This window comes from Taudactylus pleione, unplaced genomic scaffold, assembly GCF_031769625.1.
Source record: "Taudactylus pleione unplaced genomic scaffold, aTauple2 ptg001032l, whole genome shotgun sequence".
Taxonomy (NCBI): Eukaryota; Metazoa; Chordata; class Amphibia; order Anura; family Myobatrachidae; genus Taudactylus; species Taudactylus pleione.
In genome coordinates this window covers 10316417-10344011 of record NW_028285433.1, presented here as the reverse complement: position 1 = coordinate 10344011, position 27595 = coordinate 10316417, and the positions used below count along the sequence as shown (strand labels likewise).

The following is a 27595-nucleotide window of genomic DNA, read 5'->3' as shown; positions in this document are numbered from 1 at the left end:
AATATGCATAAGTAATAATTAATGGTTTTAATACTGTTTATATATTGTGTGTCACATTAATTGTAAAAATTTGCATTTGATAGAAGTGCTACTGGAAGCAGAGTATTTCAGTGTGGACCCATACATGAGGTACAGTATATATATATCTACAGTATATATGTGTATATTTATAATACATTGAGTGTGATCCACTACCTTTTAAGAAAGTGGCTAAAGCCTAGCACAAGTGAGCCAATCGGGGGTACTCCTGCCTGTGAGTCATATATAAGATAATGACTCTGCATGCTGCTAGTGCATACTATAAATTATAATGTTTATTTTGAGAGCACCTCGAGTGAAGTTATTGACACCTGATCTTATATTTCCATAAAGTAGTGGAGGAAATGCCAAAGGTCAGTTACTAAGTAGGAAATATGCAGATGTGACATACATTTAGCTTTATGCAAAATGGAAATTTGTCGATTTAGTATATAACAAAGTGCACACCAACTTTCCGCTGGTCATAACTATCCCCATACTTTTGCAGGATTGTGTGTATACATCAAAATGCTTATAGTTTAAAGTCGAGAAGAAGCATTTTGAAGACTAACTTAATTCTAATCAGCAGAGCCGGCCCTAACCAATTTGGTACCCTAGGCAAGATTTTCTCTGGTGCCCCCAGCAGAAAATACCAGGTTCTCCCCTCGCTGCACACTTCTGTAACTAAAGAAAAAAGGGACAGGTTTTAGGGGAAAGTTCCTTATACCCCCACAGCAGAAGGCATTCTATAGGGCAAATTCTACCCTCACAGCACTCCTCTTCCCTCACTGCACAGCACCCATCACCCAACACAGCACCCGTCACCCAGCACAGTACCCCCCACAGCACAGATTACAGCACAGCATCCCTCACCCAGCACAGCACCCCTCAGAGCACATATTATAGTACAGCATCCCTCACACAGTACAGCACCCCTCACAGCACACATTATAGCACAGCAACCCTCTCCCAGCACAGCACCCCTCACAGCACACATTATAGTACAGCATCCCTCACACCACACAGCACAGATTATAGCACAGCACCCCTCGCCCAGCACAGCACCCATCACCCAGTACAGTAGCCCTCACAGCACCCCTCAGAGCACAGATTACAGCACAGCATTGCTCTCCCGGCACAACACCCCTCACAGCACAGATTACAGTACAGCATCCATCACCCCACACCCAGTAGAGCACCCCTCCCCCAGCACCCTCACACAGCATAGGTCACAACACCCACCACCACTTGCCCAACACACCTCTCTCAGCACAGCAACCCTCTGCCAGTACAGCACCCCTCACCAAGCACAAATCACAGCACAGCACCAAACACCACTCTCCCAGCACAGTACCCCTCACTCAGCACAGCACCCATCACCTCTCCCAGCACAGCACCCCTCACAGCACAGCACCCATTACCCCTCGACCAGCAACACACCAAAGAACCCATCACCCCTCAGCCAGCACGACACAGTCAGCACCCATTACTCACAGTACAGGCATACCCCCAACCCCCACCTGCTGCATATTTACAGGACACCAGTGTAGGCTGTTGTAGCACATCTCAGTAGAATGGTAGCTGATGGTTGCACCTTGTTATTACTTCCTTCCCCTTCTATCCTGGTGACATCATCATCACTAGTGCACACACTGGGTCCCTTCTTACCAATGTGGATGATGGAGTCCACCTGAGCATTGTCCTATCCCCCTGGGCCCCACTTCCAATATATCTCTCCCTCCCCCCCAAAGCAGTGTCATAAACACCCTGAGCCCACTCCCCATGTGTTTCTTCCTTCTGCCCTCCCCCCAATAGCAGTGTCCTCAGCCCTGAGCTCCCACACACCCTTGTCTCTGTCTCCCCCCCATAACGGGTCATCAGCCCCCACATACATGTAGCTCCCCCTCCCCATAGCAGTATCATCAACACCCTGAGCCCCTACTCCCCATGTCTTTGTCTCACCCTCCCACAGCAGTGCCATCAGCCCCCACTCCCCAAATGTATCTGCCTCCCCTCATCCAGCTCTTACCTTATATCCAATGTGTGGTGGAGCCGGTCTGTGTCAGCAGCTCCGTGGGTGTTGCCTGGCTTCTCCGTCCTCTGCACTCTGCTCTGCAGTAGCTCGCGTCAGCCTCACAGGCAGAAAGTCAAACTAAATACACTTCCTGCCTGTGTAAAGGAAGTGAGACCGATGTACTACTGCTGCTGCAGCCTCCTGATCTCTCCTCCTGGCTGCCTCGGATTGCCGCACCCGAGCAGCTCAAAGAAAAAAAAAATTACATCTGGCCCTAGGCTTGGGATGCCCCTAGTCATTCCAGTTGCCCCTAGGCATTTGCCTTTAATGCCTATGCCTAGGGCTGGCCCTGCCAATCAGGGCTGTTGACTATCTGTAATCATGCCAATTTAAGACTCAGGGCCTGATTCTGATGTGGATGGTAATCAGGGCTGCCATCAGCAATTGTGGGGCCCGGGATTGACTAAATAGCCAAGGCCCCCATGCCTCCCCTCCTTCCTCCCTGGGGCCCCCTGCCCCTTCCACGCTACCTTTTTCCCAACATTATTAAATCTGTACCAGTGCTCCTCTACTCGGCTCTTTTTCCCACTTCCCTTTTCCCTGGTTTATTAAATATAATGCTTTACTTACCTTATCTCCTTGAAGAAGGCTCTGAGTCCTTCCTTCTGGCTTCTTCCCCGGCAGACCCTGGAGCTGCTCCTCTCGTGCTGTGGCTCCTCCAACTTCTTCCTTCCAGCAGCATAACGTCACGCGCGCCGACTCCAAAATAAGCTTTATTGATTACAAGAACCAGCGGACCTCAGTATGCCATTTAGGTTAAAGCAGCCAGAGCAAGCCAGTCTCCTTTTTTTATGAGGTCTGGGTAATGCAGGTCGGATCAGCGGTAGCAGTGGCCCACCTTTTTCACTCAAGAGGAAGTACGGGGTTACATGCTGTGCAGCGGCAGTAGGAGTGGACGGGCCCCAACCATTCTGCCAGTGTCCGGGCCCGGGACTCCAGTGCTGGCAGTCACCCCCTGATGCTGGCCCTGACGGTAATGCAGCTGTGCAATACCATACAACTTATTGCAAATGCAGCTGGAGATGTCTGGTGTAAAGAATAGACGCCTCCTGCATGCATCTGCGATCCGAGGGCAGCGTCTGAAGATCAGGGGCCTGAGTCAGATGAGTCAATGCCGATATTTACGTAGTTTAGTGATTATCGGTAGAGTGCACATGCATCTTAGCTGCAATGTGCACGTGCAGTGAGTGAATTGCGATCATATGGGACTACGGTTTTAGTGAGGATTTATTGGCTAGTGATTGACAGACAGGGGCCGTTTTGTGGTAGGTAACTGAGAGAAGCGTCAAAAACACAGGCGTGTTGTGGCCATTTTCGGGGCGTGTATCTGCCTACTTCTGCAATCCTGTATGCAGAAAATATGGTGCCAGATTCTCAGTTCCCTCTGCCATTCTGCATGAACATAGGGTTATTCAGATGGTTGATTATCGAAGGATCTGCAACCATCATTGTGTATTTGTACACAGTTGCTTGGATCTGCGAGCCCACCGTTGGGCGTCTCAAAACTCTCAATACATTTCGAGGTGCCTGTAGCATCAGTAGATTTTCACATAATGATTGCATTAGTTTTTATGTCTGAATCTGGCCCCTCGTTCGTGTCGTTGTGATGGTTGCAGCCCTCGGCTAGTCTGTGTAGTAAGGAAGTCTGTATCCAATGACATTGACATGCTGCAGTGTTTGGGGTGCGGAGCAGTGACCTTTATAAAAACAAGGGGGGTCATCACCCCTGTTTTGTAGAACAGTCACCGCTCCGCACCCCAAATGACTCATGTTAATCATAATGTGGCAAAGAGGTACTGCGAGTGATAACGCAGGACCCACTCTGTGCAGGCACCGCACCTTCAAATTTGTATGTAAATACGAATCAGGCCCTCAGCTAGTGTGTATTACAGAATCCATTAACGCACATCAATATAACTTGCTAAAATCATCAAGAAAAACTGATGTTGAAATGAGGAGTCTGTATTAACCAATATTTCCCTTTTTTACTTTATCTAATTGAACTAATGTATATGACATGTGTATCTTCATTTTGTTTTGTTTCTATTTAAATAGGCCGTATAGTAAGAGAATGATGAAAGAGGGAGATATCATGATGGGCACCCAGGTTGCAAGGTAACATTTAAACATTGATTTTATCTCTGGATAATGGAAAAATAATTATTAGGGAATGTTTATATTACCCAATTAAAGTGATAGTACTCTTCCCGATGGGTCAGAAAATGTGATAATAATATGCACCTTTCATATAGAGATACGAAATTCCCTGATAAATAGAAAAAAATCTGAGGGGCTTGATGTGAATCGCTGTCTACAACATTATACACGTAATTCACAGGGGTTCTGACTGACTTTGATCTTGTTGACTTGATATTTTATGTAATTTTTATTTCACCTACTCCTATAACATATGGGCCTCATTTAGGTAGGATTGAATCCGGCCAATAGGTGCGATTTTGCACTTGTTGCATTGTGGAGGATGGGGGGGAATTTAAAGTGTGTGGACAGACTTAAGCTGGGTACACACTATACGATATATAATTTAGTGTCTGTACATCCGATATAGTATGTACAGCAGATGGGACGATGCAGTGTACGACACGGTTCACATGCAGCATGTAATGACACATTGCACCGCTGTACACGGGATTGTGCATTGCGTACGGTGCAAGTGATGTATCGTTACATTGCATTGCACCATTGCTGGGTACACACATCATATAGTGTGTACCCAGCTTTAAAGATGTACTAGCACCAAACTGCAGCCAAAACTCAAGAAACTGCAGTTTTTGAGGTTTTGATCACCTACACCATATTTACTAAGCTCCAGAATGTGATTCTTTCTGGAGCTTGGACCCGTTAGGCAACTCCATCTATAGATCATATTGCCTAATAGAAGCCCATGGGCTTCTCTTCGCAATGTTCCCTGAGAGGGATCCATTAGGATACCTCTCAGTGTCCGCCGCGAAGCACACGTCAATCGGTGCATGCACAGAAGGACTACCTGGTCATAATCCAGGAAGTCCTATCATCAGAAAGGACAGTTCTTTTCAAAATGTGATGCATAGTACATCCTGCCCACAGCATTTTAATAAAACAAATATAATTAAGCAACTTCTTTTAGTTTGAGATGAGTTATCTCTTTTTGTATAGAATATGACATCCATGTCAGATATTTTTTATAAAAATTTAATACAAAAAACAAATTTTAAAAATATCATACAGTCTATATAAATATAATTTTATTTAATTCATTTATTTATACTTTGTTTTGTTGGTTAATCATTTTTATAACATAATCCCTTTGTACTTTCTACTTTATCAGGGATTATTGGTGCCATGATGAGTGTGCAATTTAGAATACTTTATGTTAGTTACCAATTAATAACACTATCTGCATTCAATGTTTACATTAAACTGTATATACCCAATGCATATTATTTTTTAAATAATAATGTTTAAATCAGATTCCTTGTAGACATTTTTATCAGCAGCTTTATTTCTGTGGAACCTCAGTGTTCTTTGCTCCTCATCTCTATGATATTAACTATTAACATTATTAATCCTTTTCCATAGAGTTTTGGAAAGTAATATTTCTGCATTCCCAGTACGCAGCTATGTTGTTTCAAATGCTGGCTGGACAACTCATTCCATCTCTCAAGGCAAAGATTTGACCCCATTACTTCCAAACTGGCCTGACAATATCCCCAAGTCTCTGGCACTTGGAACAATAGGTATGCCTGGGTAAGTATAAATGTAATCCAAGCCCACTAGAGTCTTAAAATGGCCATAAACCTTAAGATTATTTTTCCAATCATAGAACTGGTTGGCTGGTTGGAATACAAATCTGGTAGTGTATGGGAGCAAAAGACAATTGACCATTTGCTCCCAAACACTGAAAAATAGACAAAAATTATTGTTTAGACTCCACAGGTTCTCAAACTCGGTCCTCAGGACCCCAAACAGTGCATGTTTTCCAGGTCTCCTCACAGAATCACAAGTGAAATAATTAACTCCAACTGTGGATCTTTTAAAATGTGTCATTGAGTAATGAATACACCTATGCACCTTCTAGGTGACCTGGAAAACTTGAACTGTGTGGGGTCCTGAGGACCGAGTTTGAGAACCTCTGGTTTAGACAAATTGGTTAAATCAGTTTGATTTAACCAAATTGTCTGAATTACTGTTCTTGTCCATTTTCTGATTTGGGTGCAGATGGAAGATTGTCATTTGCTCCCATATATTACAAGATTTTCACTCCAACCAACCAATCAACTAGTTGGATGATTGGAAAAATAATCTTAAATTGTATGGCCAGCTATAGGATTCAGAGCAAGTATTAAGCTTTCATTATTTTGGTGTGAACTGTAAATTTAGCTAAGCATAGACTCATGGGGCTTTATTTACCTTTGTAAGCCGCAGCTTCTTGGCAGGTTGCAGGTGAAAATTTAAAATGGCACCGACAGTCAGTGTAAAGCCCTGTGTGCTTTACACTGACTGCGGGTACCATTTTAAAATTTCACCTGCAACCCGCCGGGAAACAGCGGCTTACAAAAGCCGTTGTGTAGTAAATAAAACCCATAGTCTAACTTTTGTCTTTGCCATATATTTCTCTTTCAATACCATTGCATAATGTACAATAACATATTAAACAAGGTTTAATATTAATTACTGACTTTATAAATAAAGATGGAACACCTTGTACTACTGGGTTCTCTGTTACTAATACTGCTATTATACGGGTCTAGTATTGACTAATAATTAGCATTACAGCTATGCAGAAAGTCTAATGGTCATCTACAGATATAGGGGTTTATTCATCATCGTAGGCCATATTGAACTCGCTGTGAGGGATACTTAAGCATCCAACTCGCAGTGGGAGACAGATTACACCAAAGCAATTCATAATTGTTCTGGTGAGGGGACAGCTGCTCCGAAAAGCAGCTGTCCCTTCAATTAGTATCGCAGCTACAGATGTCACACGATGTCACGCCTGCGCACAGCAGCCGGGGAGTCTGTGAGAAGGAGGCGGAGGGATCCGCTTGGAAAGGAGCAGAGCTACAAGAGCCAGTGCCGTCTGAAGATGGCGCTTGTTTTTGTGAGCAAACTCCGAAAACCTTAAGTTTTCGGAGTTTGCTGAATATCAGTGGGTCCTGTCAGACCCCTGATGATGAATGGCTCTGTAAGTAAAACATGCGGAAACTAGCGTTTCCACATGGTTACCAGGTCATTTCTCGTTTGATGAATAGGCCCCATAGTAACCTACATTACATATAAATCAAAGCTACCTAAAGTCTGCACAAAGCTGCCCAGCCTCTGTATGTTCTGTTTGTTCATAAGCACTTTATTGTTACATTTCTTACAGTCTGACAGCATACTTTGGTTTAAAAGAGGTCTGCTTTGCGAAAAAAGGTGAAATTGTCCTGGTCAATGGAGCAGCAGGAGCTGTTGGATCCTTAGTTGGCCAGATAGCAAAAATCATTGTGAGTACTTTTACCACTAATGCAACACACATTTATAGTTACCTTATGTTAGAGGTTCCCAAACACGGTCCTCAAGGCACCATAACAGTTCAGGATTAAGGATATCCATATTGAACACAGGTGACAAAGCAGTCAATTTGATTTAACCACCTGTGCTCAACCATGGATATCTCTAAAACCTGAACTGTTGGGGAGCCTTGAGGACCGCGTTTTGGGAACCTGTGCTTTATGCAGAATAACTGCCATAACAAGCCATCCGGAATGCAGAGTTACAGTGAGGCTCAGTTGCCTTCCCCAGCACACTGTACTGTCATCTTGCAGTATATGTAGTAAGGTAGGAAACAGTAGGGCAGAGATGAGCAATTTTCAAAACTGTTCCATAAAATGATCAATCTATTCCACATTTGCCAGTATAATTTTGTGTTTACCCTGTGTAATTTGGATTTTTGTTTTCCCAGTAATATAACAACCATACCACACAGCAGAATACATTGACCATTGCAGTCTCAGCTCTATTCATAAAATATATTTTCAGCAAAAAGTAAAGATATGGTAAGAACTTACCTTTGTTATCTCTCTTTCTACGAAGTCCATAGGGTTCCACAGGATACTTTGGGGTATAGGCGAATGATGGAGTAATTTGGGCACCACATAGTTAATGTTCATCTCCCAGGATGCGCTGGGGTCCCTCTCCTATACCCCGGCTCCAGGCCAAGGCACCTTCAGTTACGTAACAAGCCATAGGCCGGAGGAGGAGAAAAAAGAGAGAGAAGAAAGTCTGGCTCACTCAAGAATCACACTCTCACACAGAAGGAGATGGAAAACCGGTGACCAGAGCAAAGCCCATCTGAAGCACAGGTGCGACAGGGTGGGAGTCCTGTGGAACCCTATGGACTTCGTAGAAAGAGAGATAACAAAGGTAAGTTCTTACCATATCTCTACTTTTTTTACTTCAGGGTCCATAGGGTATCCACATGATACCTTGGGGATGTCCCAAAGCAGTCCCTTTAAGGGTGGGGACGCTCCTGTGCAGAAAGGAGAATCCGCCACCCAAGGAAGCATCCTGAGAGGCAAAGATATCAAAGACGTAATACCACACAAAGGTATGGACAGAAGACCACATGGCCGCCTTACAAAGCTGAACAGCCGAGGCTCCATGGCGAGCTGCCCACGAAGGACCCACAGACAGAGTAGGATAGCATTAACAGAGGGCGGCACTGGAAGGCCCTCATGAGTGTAAGTCTCAGAGATCGCCATGCAAAGCCACCTAGCCAAAGTTTGTTTATTGGCTGGCCATCCCTTCTTGTGGAAGCCGTACAGGACAAACCAGGAGTCTGACTTCCGAAGCAAACTAGTATGGTCCACATAAATCCTGAGGGCATGTACCACATCCAGTGAGGCCTCACCAGCTGAGAGGTCTGGGGAATTAAAGGCAGACACAATAATTTCCTCATTACTATGGAAACTAGAGAACACCTTTGGAAGGAAACCAGGATGAGTCTGAAGCACCTCCCTGTCCTGGTGAAAAAACAGAAATGGGGAACAACAAGAGAGAGCCCCCAAAGCAGACACTCTCCTAGCAGAAGAAATAGCCAGAAGAAAAACTGTCTTAGCAGTGTGCCCTTTGAGATCCACTGAGTCCAGGGGTTCAAATGGAGGGCCCTAAGGACAACAGCCAAATCCCAAGGCGCCACAGGAGGGACAAAGGGAGGCTGAATGCAAAGGACCCTCTGAAGGAAAGTGCGGATATCCGAAAGAGGAGCAATCCTTCGCTGGAACCACACTGAAAGGGCAGAGACATGCACCTTCAGTGAAGCAAGACGGAGACCAATGTCCAAACCCTCCTGCAGGAAAGCGAAAACTCTGGATACCCTAAACACTTGGGGGTCGTAACCTCTGGGACTACACCATTCAAAGTAGGTATGCCACACCCTGGCAGAGGCAGATTTCCGTGCTCTGAGCATGGTGTCAACCACCGAGCCGGAAAAACCCTTGGACCTTAGGAGGGATGTCTCAAGAGCCAAGCCATCAAAGACAGATGACCCAGGTCCGGGTAAAGGCAAGGACCTTGAGACAACAGGTCCGGATGTAGAGGCAACAGCAACAGAGTGTAGACAGAGAGACTCTGAACATCTGTGTACCAGTGACGTCTGGGCCACGCTGGAGCCACCATCAGGATCATGCCTGCTTCTTGCTTGAACTTTCGAAGTACTCGAGGAAGAAGGGAGATTGGAGGAAACAGATACGCAAACTGGAAAGTCCATTGTACTGACAGAGCGTCTATCAGGAGAGCCTCTGCGTCTCTTGTTCTGGACCCGTACACTGGCAGCTTGCGATTGTGTTGGAATGCCATGAGGTCTATCTCAGGAAGGCCCCACCTGTCCACTAGGAGTTGAAATACTTCCTGGTGAAGAGACCACTCCCCCGGATGCACGTCATGACGGCTGAGGAAGTCCGCTTCCCAGTTGAATACTTCTGGAATGAACACTGCCGAGATGGCCAGGAGAGGGCCCTCCGCCCATGTCAGAATGTGGGACACTTCTGTCAGAGCCGCCTGACTTTGAGTTCTCCTTGACGGTTTATGTAAGCCACCGTGGTGGCGTTGTCTGACTGAACTTACACAGGTTTTCCATGAAGAATGAGTCTTGCTTGCTGAAGAGCCCTGAATACTCCCCGAAGTTCCAATATGTTGATCGGAAGAGCAGATTCCGCTATAGTCCATCATCCTCAAAACAAGTGGGGACCTGTCACTGCGCCCCAACCCCGGAGACTGGCGTTCGTCGTCAGGAGGACCCAGTCTGGGATCCAAAAGGGCGTCCCTTGTTGAGATGAGACATCTACAGCCACCAGGCCAGAGACAGATGTACCTCCAGAGAAAGCACCATTGTCTATGTCTTTATCCAATGAGGCAACCCATTCCATCTGGAGAGGACCAATTTCTGCAGAGGTCTGGAAACTGGGCATACTCCACCATGTCAAAGGTCGACACCATGTATCCCTGCAACCTTATTGCCGAATGAATGGACACTCGGCGACTGTGCAGGCAACTGTGGACCCATGACTGCAACACAGAGATCTTCTCTGCTGTCAGAAAGATCCATTGCTGTTGAGAATCCAACAGGGCTCTGAGGTGAAGCATCCTTTGAGAAGGACTCAGGGAGAACTTCTTCCAGTTTATCAACCAGCCGTGAGTCTGCAACACAGATATCGTCAGCTGTAGATGGTGGTGAAGTACCTCTGGAGACCCGGCTAACAGTAGAAGGTCATCCAGGTAGGGTAACAGGCGGACCCCCTGTAGTCGCACCCGCGGAGCAGTAGAAAGGCCAAACAGTAGGGCCTGAAACTGGAAATGTTGGTGCACCACGGCAAACCTGAGGAAACGCTGATGAGCCGAAGCAATCAAGACATGCAGGTATGCATCCTGAATATACAGAGACACCATAAAATCCCCAGGTTTCATAGCCAAAATAATGGAGCGCAGGGTCTCCATCCTGAACCGAGGCACCCTCAGAAATCTGTTCAGGGATTTGAGGTTGAGGATAGGATGGTACGATCCGTTTGGTTTTTGTACCAGAAAGAGGTTGGAATAATAACCCGTCCCCCTTTGGGGTAACGGGACAGGCACTATGACCCCTGCCTGGAGCATAGACTGCACTACTTTCTGGATTTGTAAGGCCTTGTCCAAGTTTGATTGAAGGCCCGTGGAGAAGAACCGATGGGAAGGCCTTCTGCGGAAGGAGAGGGCATACCCGTGAGAGACCACTTCCCTTACCCAAGTGTCTGTGGTGGTCTGACACCAGCACTGGGCGAACTGAAGAAGTCGGCCTCCCAGCTTGGGGTCCCCCATGCGGAGGCCCGTCCCGTCAGGCTGAGGGCTTATCGTCAGGCTTGGTAGTCGGACATCTGGTGCTCCAGCCTTTTTGGCGCCTGATGGCCTAGGAGAGGACTGTACCTTAGGCTTTCCCTGGGGCCAATAGGACCGAAAGGACAAGGTCCCAGACCCTGATGGAGCTGAGGGCAGACATGCAGATTTTGCTGCTGCCAATGTATTCACAATTTTGTCCAAATCAGGACCAGTATAAGGCAAACATTTCAATCCTTTCTTGGATTCTGCATCCGCCCTCCAAGAGCGTAACCACAGAGAGCGGCGAGCTGAAACTGCTGCAGTTGAAATCCTAGAAGTGAGGAGACTGACATCCATAGCCACCTAATTAATGTATGTAGCTGAATCCCGGAAGATTGCCCACCAGCTCTAATTCCTCACCAGCAGTATCCGAAGATAAAGATGCCTCCAAGGCATCTGCCCAGCGTTCCATGACTCTAGCTACCCAGCAGATAGTCATGGCCGGCCTGGAGGCCCCTCCTGCGAGGGAGTATATAGACTTCAAACAAACTTCCACCTTGTGATCCGTAACATCCTTCAGAGAGGACATGGATGGCATAGGTAAGGTGGCACTCTTCACCAGACACATCACATGAGAATCCACCTGAGGGGGAGTTTCCCATTTAGAGAAATAATCCTCTGCAAAGGGGTCTTTGAGATTGGAAGCGCTTTCCAGGAAATTTGTCACACCTCCTCCAAATGATCCACTAGTTGATCAGATAGAGGAAATACAGTAGCGTTACCCTTAAAATCCTTAAAATAGGTATATTTGGACTTAGCTGCAGGGGGGTCTTCATCCTCAATTACTATGGTCACACGAACTGCACGTATCAGGCCTGGAATATATATCTTACATTTAGACTCTACCTCCCTAGGAAGGGGCTCAGAGTCAGATAAATCATGGATCTCACCGTCATCTGATGCCACAGCGGTGATTCCCCTTGTAAAATCTGTGTCAGGTTTTGCTCCGTGGTAGACAGAGAGCTTACCCAAATAGGCTTCGGAGAGATGTGAGGAGGTGCTGTCTACTGAAGGGGGCACTGTGCCACCATCATCTGCCGGGGAAACCCCTGTATGAGAGATGGGACCACCACCTGCTGCGTGAACCCCAATTTTGGAAACGCAGGGGGAGCAGCCAAACATCCCGCAATAGTTGTCAATGCCTGAGCAAAACAGGCACAGGAAGGTTCCTGCGCCGATGCAGAGACCGCAGGTGGACCTGAACGTACATAAACCCCCAGTAACCACATCCCCCACCCCAATTCCTGCTTTACATTTGGAGCAGGATAGGAGGATAGGGACATCAACAAGTACAGAATCCTCACTCCCAGACATAGTAATGAGAGTATGTAGGCTGTATGTGACCCACCACACAGAAAAACAATGTTAACTGTTAGGTCAATTCCCACCCTGACAGCACTGTACCCCTAGGGCTGGAGAGAAGAAAGGTTATAGGGAAAGTAAAATGGCTGACAGAAAAATAAATCACAGTCAGACAGAGCTAGCATATAGTCACATACAATGCAGAAATTCCACCTGCACTAATGGCACTATAATCAACTACACAGACACAGAGTCTGGTAGGAATAGTGCTGCACACTCTGACCTTACAGGAGGAGAGGTGTGTAGAGAGACCCGGACCACGTATCCACCACGGAGACCAGCGTGTGCTCTATTCCAGACAGTCTCATCTGAAAATGGCTGCCGGCAAGCTCTGAGGAGGCGGGCATGGGGAAGGAACGCTGCCACAGCCCGCCAGACTGCAGTGGAAAGGCGCTGGGAGCTGCGGGGGAGAGGCCGGCTATGTGACAGGGAAGGTGCCCTCCCCTGACATGCTATTAACCCCCGGGACGCTGGAGCGTATCCTTACTGCTTCAGTCCGACGTCCCAGGTGGTCCAGTGGTAGTGCAGGCTCAGTGCCTGGCTCCACACGCTGCCATCCCCAGGGAGCCCCCAACCCTGGGGACAATGAAGGACTGTGTACCAGCAAGCGCCTACCGCAGACGCCCGCTGCTTACCTTTCTGTACCCCTGTACAGCCCGGCCATAGTCCCGGGCCCCCGGGTTTCCTGCTAGCGGAAACCCCCAGAAGCCCACCGAGATCCCCGGATCGGTACCGGTGTCTCGGCGCTGGCGGGGTGTCGGAACGACGGCACGGACATCCGTTGGACTGTCCGTGCTGTCCGCTCTGAAGATCTTCTGGGGTTGTAACAGCCCCTCCATGCAGTGACCCGACTCCGGCCGGGCACCTACGAAACTGAAGGTGCCTTGGTCTGGGGGCAGGGTATAGGAGAGGGACCCCAGTGCATACTGGGAGATGAAAATTAACTATGTGGTGCCCGAATGACTCCATCATTCGCCTATACCACAAGGTATCCTGTGGATACCCTATGGACCCTGAAGTAGAAATGTAAAGTTATAAATACAGGGTAGAATGACATTTGTTATTTGTGGATTGGCAAAGCGAAAAGCATAACTCAATGATTGTATCAATGGAATTTTGCTGCAATTTTGTTCCCTGTCCCTGTAGATTTTTGAATGATTTAATTTAAGAATTTTGGGAGAAGGGTTAGGTATAGGAGACATACTAAGGTTTCTTCCAACGAGCCAGGTGATAGGAACTGACAAAGTACTTCAGCTCATGAATGCTGTGGGTCAAGTAGGAAAAAAACAAAAATTGTAACCGCATTATTGCAAAACAATAGCACTTTTCAATCTACCTTCTAAAAACACAAGCTTTTGCCGTGACAGAAATTCATTGCTGATGCACAGAGGCAAGGTTTCTGGGCCCCCTCCTATTCATAGAATGATCCGTGGCATGGTTACTTCAGTGACAGCACTCGGAGAGGAGAGGACTGCTGTTCATTGCAGTCATTGGGCAAACCGCCGCCAAACCCCCGGGGTTTAGAACAGAGTAGAACCCGCCGTCAAACCGCCGCTTAGTAAATTTTGCCCCTGAGTTATACAATAATTCTGTTACTTAAAGTAGAGATTTGCGATCCGATTTCAAAACTGAACACATCAGAACTTTGGAGTTCTGCGTCTAATTTAGTCCCGGCTCGGATCACTTTTGGGGTTCAAAGCAGAAAAAAGACCTGGCCTGGCTCTGTCGTAGGTTTGGAACTCGTTTTTAAAAAAACGAATCTTGGGTCCAAATTACATGATTATAGCTGTTTTTATCAATTTTAAAGAAATCTAAAACCAAAACCAAACCAAAACAATTGAGTGTGGTTTTCCCAAAACCATAACATTTAAGGGGGTTGTGTTTAAAACCAAAAAACACAGGGGTCTGCGCACATCTCTAATTTGAAGATCACTAAATCCAGCATATGCATTAGAAGTTGTATTAAAACTTGGGAGAGAGATAAAGTGAAGAAAGATAAAGGACCAACCAATCAGCATTTAACTGCCATTTTATAGGCTGTGTTTGAAAAATGACAGTTAGAAGCTGATTGGTTGGTACTTAGGGCCTGAGTTATTGCGTGCACTGCTGAACGCAGATTCACGATTATCCGGAATCTGCGCGTGTGCAGGAACCATTCTGCGAGTGTCCTGCTGAGAAGCACGCACACCCTTGATTGCCTCTGCCTGATTGACAGCCAGAGGCATTTAAGGGGCAGTGTGGGGGCGGGGTTGGCCGGCGTTCCCGGAAAAGCAGGCTGGCCGCCCGGCGCCATCCACCATCGCGAACATCAACCGTCGCAGTGCTGGGATCGCAAAGGCAGCAGGTGGTGTCACCGCCTGCTGCATTTGAATTATTGCAAGGATCGCAATTGCAAAGCTGCCTGTGTGCATACATCATATATCTATAGCCTGTGTGCAGCTTTGCAATTGCGATCCTTGCTGAGTCAGGCCCCTAATCTCTCTCCACTTTATCTCTCTCTACGGTTTGATACATTTCCCCTTTAGTCCTTAAGGACAGGACAGTTGTAGAGAATTTATAAAAATATTCAAATAGTTATCGTCTAAGTGTTTTCTAAATGCATACAGCACCTGTACAATGCTGAAACCTCAACAGCAAGCTTATCATTAAGAAATAAATAGGCCCATCGGGGCCAATTCATCATCACTTATTTTTCACAAAAGCATGTGAAAATTAACAGCACCAGGGCACTACAGACATGTGGCCAGGCTCACCGAAAGAAGACAGGGAGAGGGAACACCGGGGGCGAGGATAGAGGAAGACTGCCACGTGGGAGCTACAGCTCCGTCCTCCCCTCCAAAGCACCTGCAGACCCTCCGGAGGCTTGTCACTGCTCCTGCCTCCATCTACAACACTGCCGACGGCTCTCCACTGACACCGGAGACAGTCTTCGGCTCTGGCAGGGGAGCGCAGGGAGCATGGACACAGGGCCGTCTCTTCCATTTGGCTTGTTGGGCAGTTGCCCAAGGGCCCGAAGCTTGTAGGGGCCCACCAACCCGCCCCCTACAGCCGCCAGTACTCACCTCAGTCCCAGTTTCACTTCATCCACCAGCTTCAGACCAGTCAGACAGAGTCTCTCTGCATGTGTGGGAGGTCTGATGGGTATGCAGGAGGGTTTAATTTTATTGACCATTTACATATTTTTCCCGTGAATGGGTGGGTAGGGGCCCCAGTGCATTGTTTTGCCCAGAGCCCACACTGCTGTTAAGACAACCCTGCATGGACACTAGAATAGGCTGCGGGAAGGGGAGAACAGGGATAGAGGAGGAGAGGATAGAGGCAGAGGCTGTGGGTAGGGAGAGGGTAGACACGGGCCAGAGGCTGTGGGCTAGGAGGGAGAGAGCATAGATAAAGGGGAAAAGTATCACAAGTCCAAAAAGCTGACAGGCAGAGGCATTTAAGGGGCGGTGCGGGGGCAGGGCATAGGCAAACGCAGGGAGGGTTTCTGTCTGCCTGGAAACCCCCCTCCACAGCACACACATGACCACAGTAGAAATAGTAATATAATAGAATTTTGCTAGTGTTGCATGTTCTTCTCAGTATCACAAATGAAATAATTAGCACCACCTGTGGATCTTTTAACATGTAACAGACAGTAATAAATAACCTGTGCACCAACTAGGAGATCTGGAAAACATGCACTATTAGGAATGCACTGCTATAGAGCCCAATATGTACATACTGTATATGTCCAGGGCAGTGCTAGGTTATTTTGCTGCTCCCTCAGACTCCCGGACTTGCTCCAAAAGTCTGGAATGGTGCCCACATCTAAAATAAAAACATCCAGCTCAGGAAGGATGGTCCTACTGCCGCATCTAATGGCTTATTGTGATTGCTGGTCCTGTATATGCTGTAATTATGATACACAATACACTTTGTATGATGCATATTAAAAGTGGTTGAGTACTAAATCTGCCCTCTTCATGGACTGGCCACATTCGCTCTAAAATCAAGCATTTGGAAACCCCCCCTCTAGAAATCCTGCATTTGCCACTGCAGGGGCGGTTGGCGTTCCCAGAAATGGGAGCTTCCTGGTCCCCCGCAATCCAGCGAGCCTGAGTAGCCTGAGGCTTCATCCACCATTGACCACTGATGGTCGCGATGGTGATCCCAGCCTGCGACCTCTGTCGCAGTGCTGGGATCGCAAATGCAGCAGTGGGTGTCATACACCTCCTGCCGCATTTGCATATTAGCAAGGATGGCATTTCAAAGCTGCCTGCTTGCAATTGCGATCCTTGCTGAATCACCCCCACAGTTTTGAGTGTCTGCAAAAGTCCCATTTGAACTTTACAGTAGATTCTAAATTAGGCCTTTTGACTATTTTAAGATTTGTACATAAGGTTCTCAAATTACGGTAAGTCACTTTTCCTTAATTTTTGCACCCCACTAAAATATTCTTCCCATATACACAAATATATTCTTAAATATTACCCCTGGGCCTGTTATTCCACAGACCGCATTCTCTTGATTATTACCTTGCATAATGTAATTGATCATCGTGATGGAAGAAGGGGACACAGAGTAAAACATTTTGAGAAGTAGAGAAGACAAGAGCATGAAAAATTAACATTTACTAACTACTGTATATTATCTGAACTATCTGCTTACTACTATACTATATATGTCCAGTACTACTGTACATAATGTACAGTATATTGCTACTGATAATCTCCTTTCCTTCTGTTAGGGCTGTAAGGTGGTTGGATCTGCTGGCTCAGATGACAAGGTGGAATATCTGAAAGAAATTGGTTTTGATGAAGCCTTCAACTACAAGACAGTGAGCTCCTTGGAGGAGGCCTTGAAGAAGGCATCTCCAGAGGGTTATGATTGCTTCTTCGAGAATGTAAGTTAGTGTCATTTGATACATGTGTAAATGTAACTATTGATGCCCCAAAATATGGTTGTATAATGGCATTTGTATGTAGTCTGCACCATCATTTCAATATCCTCTCTACTAGACATATATATTTATAAGAGTAGAGATGCTTAAAATTATTTCAAAGTGATTATAGATTGCTCATAATGTTTTAAAATTCTCAAATTGTCCAATGTTCTATTAATAAAAAAAAATATATAGAAAGAAGACATTTAAGCTCAAATTTACAAAAAGCCAACACTTGGGGAGCTAATAAAGTATAACAGCATGCTATAGTAGCACCCATAGAGGTATACTAATTACATGAAGATAATGCAGAATCACGACTGTGAGCAAAGATTTTCTGACATATGATAGTAATAAAGTTACTTTTCTTAATATCAACCATACTAAAAAGTACAGTATGGACTAGTGGATACTATAGTAACTTTCTTGACCTATTGGGGCCTACATTGCAGATCGTATTGGCAATAAAGATGTACAAAATTGAAATTAATCCAAAATATTTGTATTTTTTGTGTGTGTAGGTTGGGGGATATTTTGCAGATGTGGCTTTACTTCAGATGAGGAAATATGGCAGGATCGCTGTTTGCGGAGCTATTTCTCTGTACAATGATTCAGTCCCTAGAAAAGGTAATAAATCAGTTATATTAAGTGTAACAGTTTCAACACTCTCCAGATTTCTATCTCAGAAATCTATCCTCAGAAATGTGGAAGTCTGGCACTCTAATTACACCACACCTCTCAGTTGTCATAGTAACCGAAACATGTCTGGGTGCCAGAGTTTGTCCCAAATCCTCAACATACATACATTGTTGGGAGGGATACTTTAATGAGTATACTAAATTATTCTTTTTATTCCATTGTTACATCAAAGACTGTTCAAGATCCTGACAGTACAGCATTTTTGTAGTGATAGATTAGGGGTTGCTATGCTATTATATTTTTTGCATGGCCTAAAATATCAATGATGCATCAAAATTCTATTCTATACTAAAGTATAATTTTCTGTGGTTTTGCTCTTAGTAAATTGGTGGATTGCAAAATAATATTAGCCCTTTCTCTGATAAGTGTGGATTAGTCACATGCTTTTACATCCACATGTAAAATCAATAGATAATGTTGCAAACCTCACTAATACTCCTTTCACACCAAATACCCCTTTCAAACCAAAGTTATAAACTGGGTTATTTCCGGGCCAACCCGGGTCCTGGCTTGGTGTGAAAGTGTCAACCCGGGTTGTGTGTTATCCGGGAATCCAACCCTGGTAGCAACCAGGATCAAACCCAGCACTGATCAAGGTAATGGTGCAGTCCGAAAAGTGCGACCAGCGCTCTCCAACCCAGGTCACGCTAAAAAGAGCTGATTGGAGCTTCTGGTGCACTCAGAGATGATGTTATCTCCAAGTGCCCCACAGATCACACATCATCGCTACGTGACAGGACGTAGTAGTGAGGGAGCTGTTAGCAATAAGGGGAGAGGAGAAGATCCGCAAACAAATGACAAGTACTGTCAAAGATGCAACAGTTTACAGAAATTTTGCACAAATCCTGACTGCCAGGGGAGTGAAGCATTCACAGCAGCAGGTGGTCAACACACTAAAGGCACTACGCAAACAATTCAGCAAGGTGCAATCGGAACAAAAGTTGCGTTGGGCGCATTGAGCCACCTTATTTTAACTTATGCAGGAGTGAATTCGACAATTTGGCACTGACAAACCCCATATCATATTTATGAGCCTGAAGAAACGTCCATTTCTAATGACACACATAAGTTTTGCAGGGCTGACACAGGTTCAGTGTGAACGGGGGTGACCTGGGAATAACCCGGGTCCAATGTATGGAGTGAAAGGGATCTGAGCAGCTGTGACACAGGTTGGAAGCATGTTCAGATTTTGGTGTGAAAGGGGTACAATATGTGACTGCTTTTAAACTAAGGCTCAAGAAATAAAAAGGACCTGGGGAATACATAAAGGTATCCTAAATTGTCAGGAAATTAAAGGAAAACAAGATGGGATGAGAATGAAGGAAGATGTAAAATGAAAAAACCTCAAATCATTGGTGCCGATAATGGCGTTTCTCATCTTGCCTAGTGCTAATGATACCTTCCAAGTAAAAGCACCGATTTTTTGTCCTGCAAAATGTGCTGATTCTTCCACCAACTCAGACATAAAGTCTCATGCTACACATTCAATGGGGGCTCATTTTGCACTTTCAGGTTAAATTTTGTACAGTAGTTACGAGTTTAAGTGCATTTCAAGGCAAACTTCAACCAATATAACAATTCAATTTAAACACACATAAGAGACAAGTAATCACTCTCATGATTGTTACAAAATTAAGCTAAACCAAAGAGTATTTTAGGAGAAAAAGAAAGCACAGTAATACGACTACAGAAGATGCTGTTTCTTTGAAACTAAAGGCTGATACCAGGGCCAGATTATCATTAGTGCGGAGGGGACTACAGCACCAGGCCTTCACATAAAAATAGGCCCATCATCATGAAAGAATGATGATGACCAGCCACCTCACAAAATGATGCAATTACTTCACATATTTATGGAGACATTGGGGCTGATAGTGTAGGGGATGTACATGCCCACATGGATTTGGCCACACCCACACATCACTGGCCACAATCATTGGTCAATCAACATCAATGATGTATACTATTTGAGACGTCACAATTATACTATTTGATACTTCATGATGTATAATATTTCAGACGTCATGATGTATACTATTTGAGACATCACGATGTATACTATTTGAGACATCACGATGTATACTATTTGAGATATCATGGAGACAACATCACTAACATATTGTTCTATTACTGCAGGAGAATATGTCCACCTCCCTTTAATTTTCCAAGAACTGCGAATGGAAGGATTTACAGTGCAGCGTTGGCTGAACAGATACAATGAGGGTCTGGAAAACCTTATGCAATGGGTTATTGAGGTAATTGTTCTTTGCTTACAACATTTTAAAATTATTTCACTGAACCAGTAATTGGAGAGCTCAGGTAGCACATTTGTTTGAGACCTTGAACATTTTCGATTAAGGGCCTTATTCAGTTTCGGACGGAATTGCAAAGATCGCAAGCAGCTTTGCAATTCTGTCTGGCATTTTTTGGTAATGTCTCCTGCTGCATTACTTATCTGTGCTGCGTTGTCCAACACAGCATAGTATAATGTGCGGAACATCGGGAGGCTATGGCTACAGCTGGGGGGCTGCGAATTGCCCACCCCTACTCTAGTCCCTATGGGCCTGATTCTGAATCACACGCAGCAGCTTCTATTGACGGCCGCCTGTTTGTGACTTTTACAAATGCTGCTTAAACTCCTTCCCTTGTGTATATCCATGCTGCCGAATGTGCAAGAGCTGATATTCCACCATCTAAACAGTTTCTCCATTTGACTATGGCCTCCTATGTCTGCTGCTGTGCATTTGTGTGTGCAGCCGCTATCACTGACACGCCCGTAACATTCTCATAAAACGTCCACTGAACGGACCATTTTTGTATTCATTTCTAGCCACCTACAAGGAACGCTCAGCACTTTTCCACAATGGGAGGAATTCAATTAAACGTGATGTTGAATAGCCGTGAGAGGGAGCTCCCGCAGCTATTCAAAACACTGCGTTGTGTGGTCGGAGAATGCCGCCTATCGCGTCTTAACAAGGCTGTTAAGGCGCGTTAACCGGCATTCTTTGACCAAAGTGCCTGGCGCGCGGCTGTTAGCGCCGCACTATGCAGAAAAACAGCTGCACGCCTGGCACTTTGGTCGGATTTCTCCTCACATCCCCAGGGGGGTGCCGAGGAGAAATCCTTAGCGCGCTCAAACAGCGCGGTGTACTGAATAGCTGCGGGAGCTCCCTCCAGTGGCTATTCAACATCGCGTTGAATTGAATTCCCCCCCAACATTTCTGATACTGTCCTTCTCGATTGCACCAGCGCCTAAACTGTGTAACACATGTGAACATCGGCATTGCGTGTGTATTGCATGTGACTCAGAATCAGGCCCTATATTTGCACAGCTATGACCACTGAGAAGATTCTGAATGACTTAATAATATTTAATAATAACGATACATAATATGAAATCCGGGATGTAGTTATGAGACCAGCGGCCGCATGATTGCCGGTCTCAATCCCGACACAGGAATCCTGGCAAGCGATTTAACATTGGCGTCAAAATACCGATGCCTATGTTAATCCCGACGCCAGACTACCGAGACTACGATAGACCGATCGTCCTCAGCCGGGGGTAAGTATACACCTAGCCAGGGATGGGGGGTTAGGTTTAGGCACCCCCGGGGGGGGACTTAGGGTTAGGCACCCCCCAGGGAAGGTTAGGGTTAGGCTAGGGGAAGAGGGGGTTAGGTTTAGGCACTAGGGGGGGAGGTTAGGGTTAGGCACCCCCCCCGGGAGGGTTAAGTTTAGGGTGCAGGGAGGGGGGGTTAGGTTCAGGCCCTAACGGGGGGGAAGTTGGGGCTAGGCTCTAGGGGGGGAGGTTAGGGTTAGCCATCCCTAAGGGAGGATTAGGGTTAGGGGGGGAGAGGGGTGGGTATAGTATACCTGCGCTGTCAGGATTTTGAACCATCGGGCTGCCGGCGTCGGGATTTGAACTGCCGGACTGTAGTCCGGTGGTCATTCATATTGATTCCTGAGATCCACCTGATAAAATACAATCCTCCTCATGTTAAAGAGGTACAAAACTTGCTATTTTTTATGTTGGATTACACCTTTAAAATGAAAGATAGAAAAAACTGGACTACATTACATTACCTTCCAAACCTCTTGCTTAATTATCTTTCATAGTTAATATCACCATCATTCTGCTTTCCAAGTTTGCTGTTTCAGTGTCACCCTGAACTCATCACTCTCCTCATTCCTCATGGTCAGATGATATCCAAATCATACTGATTACACCTGTAATATCTGCAGAACTCATACAAAGTACCTCCAGGCTAGCGACACAACTCCTTATCATTTACTGCATTAAATCTGTCTGATTCACCATTGATAAAACCATTTCCCTTGAAAAATTCTGGTCAGCTGTGTAAACTTTCCAACAGGATGGAATCTAGATGGTCCACTTGCCACAATAATGGGGGTCTGTCTTGCAGCAGTGCCAAGAGGAGAAAGGAGTACACGGGTATGAGCCTGTATGGGGCCTGGGCATGCCAGAGACACAGACAAGCTCCCAAATAGGGGGTTCATCGCACCCTCGCCCCACACTGCAGCACAGAATCAGTAGAGGGTGAACGATGCCTGTCCATGCCTCTAAATACCAGGGCGTTACTGCTTTGTTAGCAGAGGTTGGTAGTCAGATCAGATCTTCTTTCATAGGCAGTCAGTAGGCACATACTGGAAAACTTTTTGTAGTAAAACTACATGTAAAAATAAACTGGTTGGTTTAACAGCACACAGACAGCAAGGAACACTGGCCCTGATTCAGAGCTGGACGTTCTGAGAGAGCGCTCGCTCTGAATCAGGGCCATCCCTCCTCCTTTTTGGAGCAGCCTCCTGGCCGCTCGCATAGCTGTGGGTGACCACCCACAGCTATAGCGAGCGGCCAAAATGATGGTCGCGATGGTCAAGACCATCGTGACCATCGGGCTTGCAAAGAGACCCTTGCGGTAGGGTCTCGCTGCCGCAAGCCCTGGAGTGCTTTTGGCTCTATCAGAGCCAAAAGCACTCCCACTGACATCACGCTCTGAATCAGGTTGCCTTTTTTGTTTTTTTGAAGCGGCCTCCTGGCCGCTCGCATAGCTGTGGGTTGCCACCCACAGCTATTGCGAGCGGCCAGGATGATGGTCGTGATGGTCAAGACCATCGCGACCATCAGGCTTGCGACGAGACCCTTGTGGTAGGGTCTCATGGCCGCAAGCCCCAGAGAGATTTCGGCTCTAACAGAGCCGGAATCTCTCCACTGACATCACTCGTGATGTCAGTGGGGCGGCCCCCAAACGGCAGGCATTCTCATGGGAACGCCTCCGTTTGAGCAGCCACCCCCCCAGCCCGCCCACCAAAGGGGGCGAGCTGTCACTCAACATCGACAGCTTGCCCCCTTTGGTGCGAGACCCGGAGCGACGGATTGCCCATCGCTAGCCGGGTCTCGCGCACGATGGAGCCAGCATTCGCTGTGGGCCACCATTGACCCGCTTGCGAGCGCTCAGCGATCGGTTGATGTTTGCGTTCTGCGCATGTGTATGCATTGTAATGCGTGTGCGCAAAGGTCCCACTGCAATCGGGATCACAGTGACTAAGCAGACCCATCGAAGAGTGATTGACAGGAATTGAGGGCGGTGACGGGGGGGTGGTCGTGAGAACGCAGGCATGTCAGTGCGTTTAAATGGCGTTGCATGGGCGTGCATAAACTAGCCTCAGCCTTCCACGTGACCAGAGAAGTTAGCTATTTCTGACTAAGGTCTGACCAGCCGCAAAGGAGTGTGAGGGTAAGAAGTCCTTCAATGTTACCGATCTTCCAGCTAGTTTGGGCGGTCTTATGAATATGTGCATAAGCAAGTGGGCGTCCTTATGTTCGCCGAGCGGCAGCATTGCGATGGCAAATTTGCGATCCAAGCTGAATCAGGCCCTACATATAGCTCAACATTTATGCTTGCCAAAGAATTGCCCTTTATATTTCAATAATGATTACAGCCCTCAGCAACTGTTTCATTTTCCTATATGTTGCCCTTATTTCTCAGTTTCTATTTTTATCTGTATCGATAGGTATGATAGCTCTTGTACAGTTGTTGTAGTTGGGCTCCTCAAACTTTTCGGCAGCCTGTCCCATCTTATCTAAGACAAACACTAGTTACAGTACATACTGGAAATATCATCTTTCAAAGGAAGGTCAGCTGGAACATAAAGTGATATTTTTGGGGGATCCTTACACATTAGAGCTCATCTGCAAATATTGCATTTAGGAGCAAAATGTATAATGAACAAGAGTAACCAATCTGGAATTAGCTTTTGTTCGTCTAGTGCGAGATAGACAATGAAAGCAAGTGTCTGATATTTTGCTATGGTTTATTTCAAATGTTGCACTCAAATGCAATGTTTCTACATTCACATTATTATTTCCAACATGATAGCTACAGGAGAGGTAGTATGAAAATAGGGGGAAGTCATTATAATTTACAGGATTTAGTGACATCAAGTTTATGCAATGCTTGTATTATAATCATTTATTTTCTCACTATATAATAATATATATAAACTGTCATGTTGACACTGCAGTAGCTAATATTGAGTTAACTGTTATTTCACAGGGGAGGCTTAAGTACCATGAGCACGTCACCAGGGGCTTTGACAACATGCCCTCTGCATTTATTGGGATGCTGAAAGGAGACAACATTGGAAAAGCCATCATAACTGCTAAATAATGATTTAATGTGCTTTAGTTTCCTGCTGAGAGTTGCAGAAATAAGTTTTGGTGTGTTATAAAATGTGATACTGATGTTCTATAACATGTCTATTAAATTCAAATTTCTGTAATATTGAATTTCAAATATTTTAATGCGCTGTATTGTTGAGGGCAATGGGTCTGGAGTGACCTAATTGGAATAATTAATTGAATGAATTTATAAATGTAATAATTCAGCTTCTCCGTCATCCACCGCGGCAAATGTGGGCAGTCTGTTATTTAATACATAAGGAGATGGGTTCCCATGAATAGATTTCTCTGGCTAGATTTATTTTTCTGTGAATTAGATAAATATAATCGCGCAAGCAAAGCAAACCATTGTCCTGGGTTAACCAGTAGAGAATATCTAGTAACAAATGCATTTGTGCAGTAAAAACACCAGAAAGTAATTAATAAAAGAACACCTATAGTTGGAATATAGGGCCATATTCACTACGGATCGCAATTGCAATTGCCGTTGCAGCACACATAAGGACACCCACCTTACACACATCCGTAATGTTTAGTAAGACTGTGAAACCATCGGTAACATCACGCACAATCGGAGCCTCACACACACTTGCACAAGGTCAGACCTTACTCAGAAATTGTTAACCCCATCGCACGCAGTGAAAGCCCAGGCTGCGTATGGCATCACAGTGAATAATTTATGCACGCCCCTGTAACGGCGTTCGAACGCACTGGCATGCCTGCGTTTCGCCGACCTCCCCCTGTCACCACCTCCAAACGGCTCTTCCTGTCAATCACTCTGCGATGGGTCTGCGTAGTCTCTGCGATTGCAGTCCCGATCGCAGTGGCTAGTTCGCGCACATGCACTGCGCTGAACACAACATGCGTGCATAATCGCAGTTGCAATCCTTGCTGAATCAGGCCAATAGCTGAAATACACACACTCAAAAAATCTAAGTATAATTGACAGTACTGTCGTAGTAATGCCATGTTTCACATTCAGGGCCGGCTTAAGGGGGGGTCGACAGGGGCGGTCGTCCATGGGCCCCCACACGCGGAGGGGCCCCCACTAGCAGCGGTGCAGCCGGTCTGCACCCGCCGCTAGTGTAGTGAAGACCGCAGAGAGCACGGCCACACTACACAGTGACAAACACACAGCCGCCGGTGGTGTCTGTGTGTTTGTTATAGCAGCCGATGACAGTCACACAGACTCTCTTTGGCTGCTTCGTCAACTGAGGGAGCCGGCTGGAGCTCACTCATGAGATCCACCTTCCAGCTCTCCCAGCAGCGGGTGATGATGGGAGAGACGTCATGACGCTGACGTCTCTCCCATAGTGCAAGAGAAGAGCCAGGACTCGGAGCGGACAGTGGCGGTCGCGTCAGGAGCAGGGATTCAGGTAAGTTGGTTTTTTTTGTGTGTGTGTATAAGGAGCACTGGCACTGCATAGGGGGGCCTCTACAGGGGTCACTATAGGGGGGCGCTTCATGGGGCACTGTATAGGGGGGTGCTACTAGGGGCAAATGCATAGAAGGGACTACTACTGAGGGCAATGCATAGGGGGGACAACTACTGGGGGCACTGTATAGGGGGGGACTACTACTGGGGGCACAATATAAGGGGCACTGCATTGGGGGGGACCACTTCTGGGGGCCCTATATAAGGAGGCACTACTGGGGGCACTGTATAGGGGGGACCACTACTGGGGGCATTATATAAGGGACACTGCATGGGGGGACCACTACAGGGGGCACTGCATAGGGGGAACTACTACAAGGGGCACTGCATAGGGGGAACTACTACAAGGGGCACTGCATAGGTGGGACCATTACTGGGGGCACTGCTACTGGGGACATTGCATAAGTGGCACTACTACAGTGGGCATTGCAAGAGGGGCTTTAAGATGAATAGAAAGAAAAAAACATGTTCCTAGGATGACAAGTGGTATATAGGGCCCCCCACAAGTTTGTTGCCATGGGGCCCCCACAGACCTTAATCCGGCCCTGTTCACATTCTGTGTTGGTTCCATGGTCTGCATAGAGTGAATTCTAAAAATGATGTCCAAATTGAGACAAGAAGACTATTTATGAGACAATGGGTTATATTTACGAAACAGTGGCTTCTATAAACCTCTGCTTCTCAGTTGATTTAGGTGAACATTTAAAGCGACACTCACATGTGTAAAGCCCAGCTTTGTAAATATAGCCCAATACGTTTTTATTAAATTACAGATTCTCCCTCATCCTTATATTAGAAGGATGTTTTATATTATGTTACAATGATTTATAACGAATAATATTATTTGTTCACATGCATTCTTGAAATAAAGGTTCTACAAATGTTGCATCATCTAATGAAAGGGTCTTCATCAACTGCATGATCAGAGATATTTCTATTAGTCAAATTTTAATATTTTTGTATGTTAAACTTTCCTTAAATTATATTTAAAATAAGCTT

The 27595-nt window shown here is 46.0% G+C and overlaps 1 protein-coding gene across 2 annotated transcripts in view; it reads left to right on the top strand.

Annotated features, from left to right (window-relative positions):
• LOC148454070 (prostaglandin reductase 1-like) overlaps positions 1-25150 on the top strand; it is a 44381-nt gene extending 19231 nt beyond the window's left edge. For both annotated transcript variants that reach the window (XM_088461255.1, XM_088461256.1), the window contains exons 3-10: positions 84-129; positions 4148-4207; positions 5669-5836; positions 7458-7575; positions 17568-17723; positions 18284-18389; positions 20598-20716; positions 25037-25150. In XM_088461255.1, coding sequence (XP_088317381.1) covers positions 84-129; positions 4148-4207; positions 5669-5836; positions 7458-7575; positions 17568-17723; positions 18284-18389; positions 20598-20716; positions 25037-25150 — 887 coding nt within the window. The remainder of the gene's footprint in view (positions 1-83; positions 130-4147; positions 4208-5668; positions 5837-7457; positions 7576-17567; positions 17724-18283; positions 18390-20597; positions 20717-25036) is intronic.
• The last annotated feature ends 2445 nt before the right edge of the window (positions 25151-27595 follow it).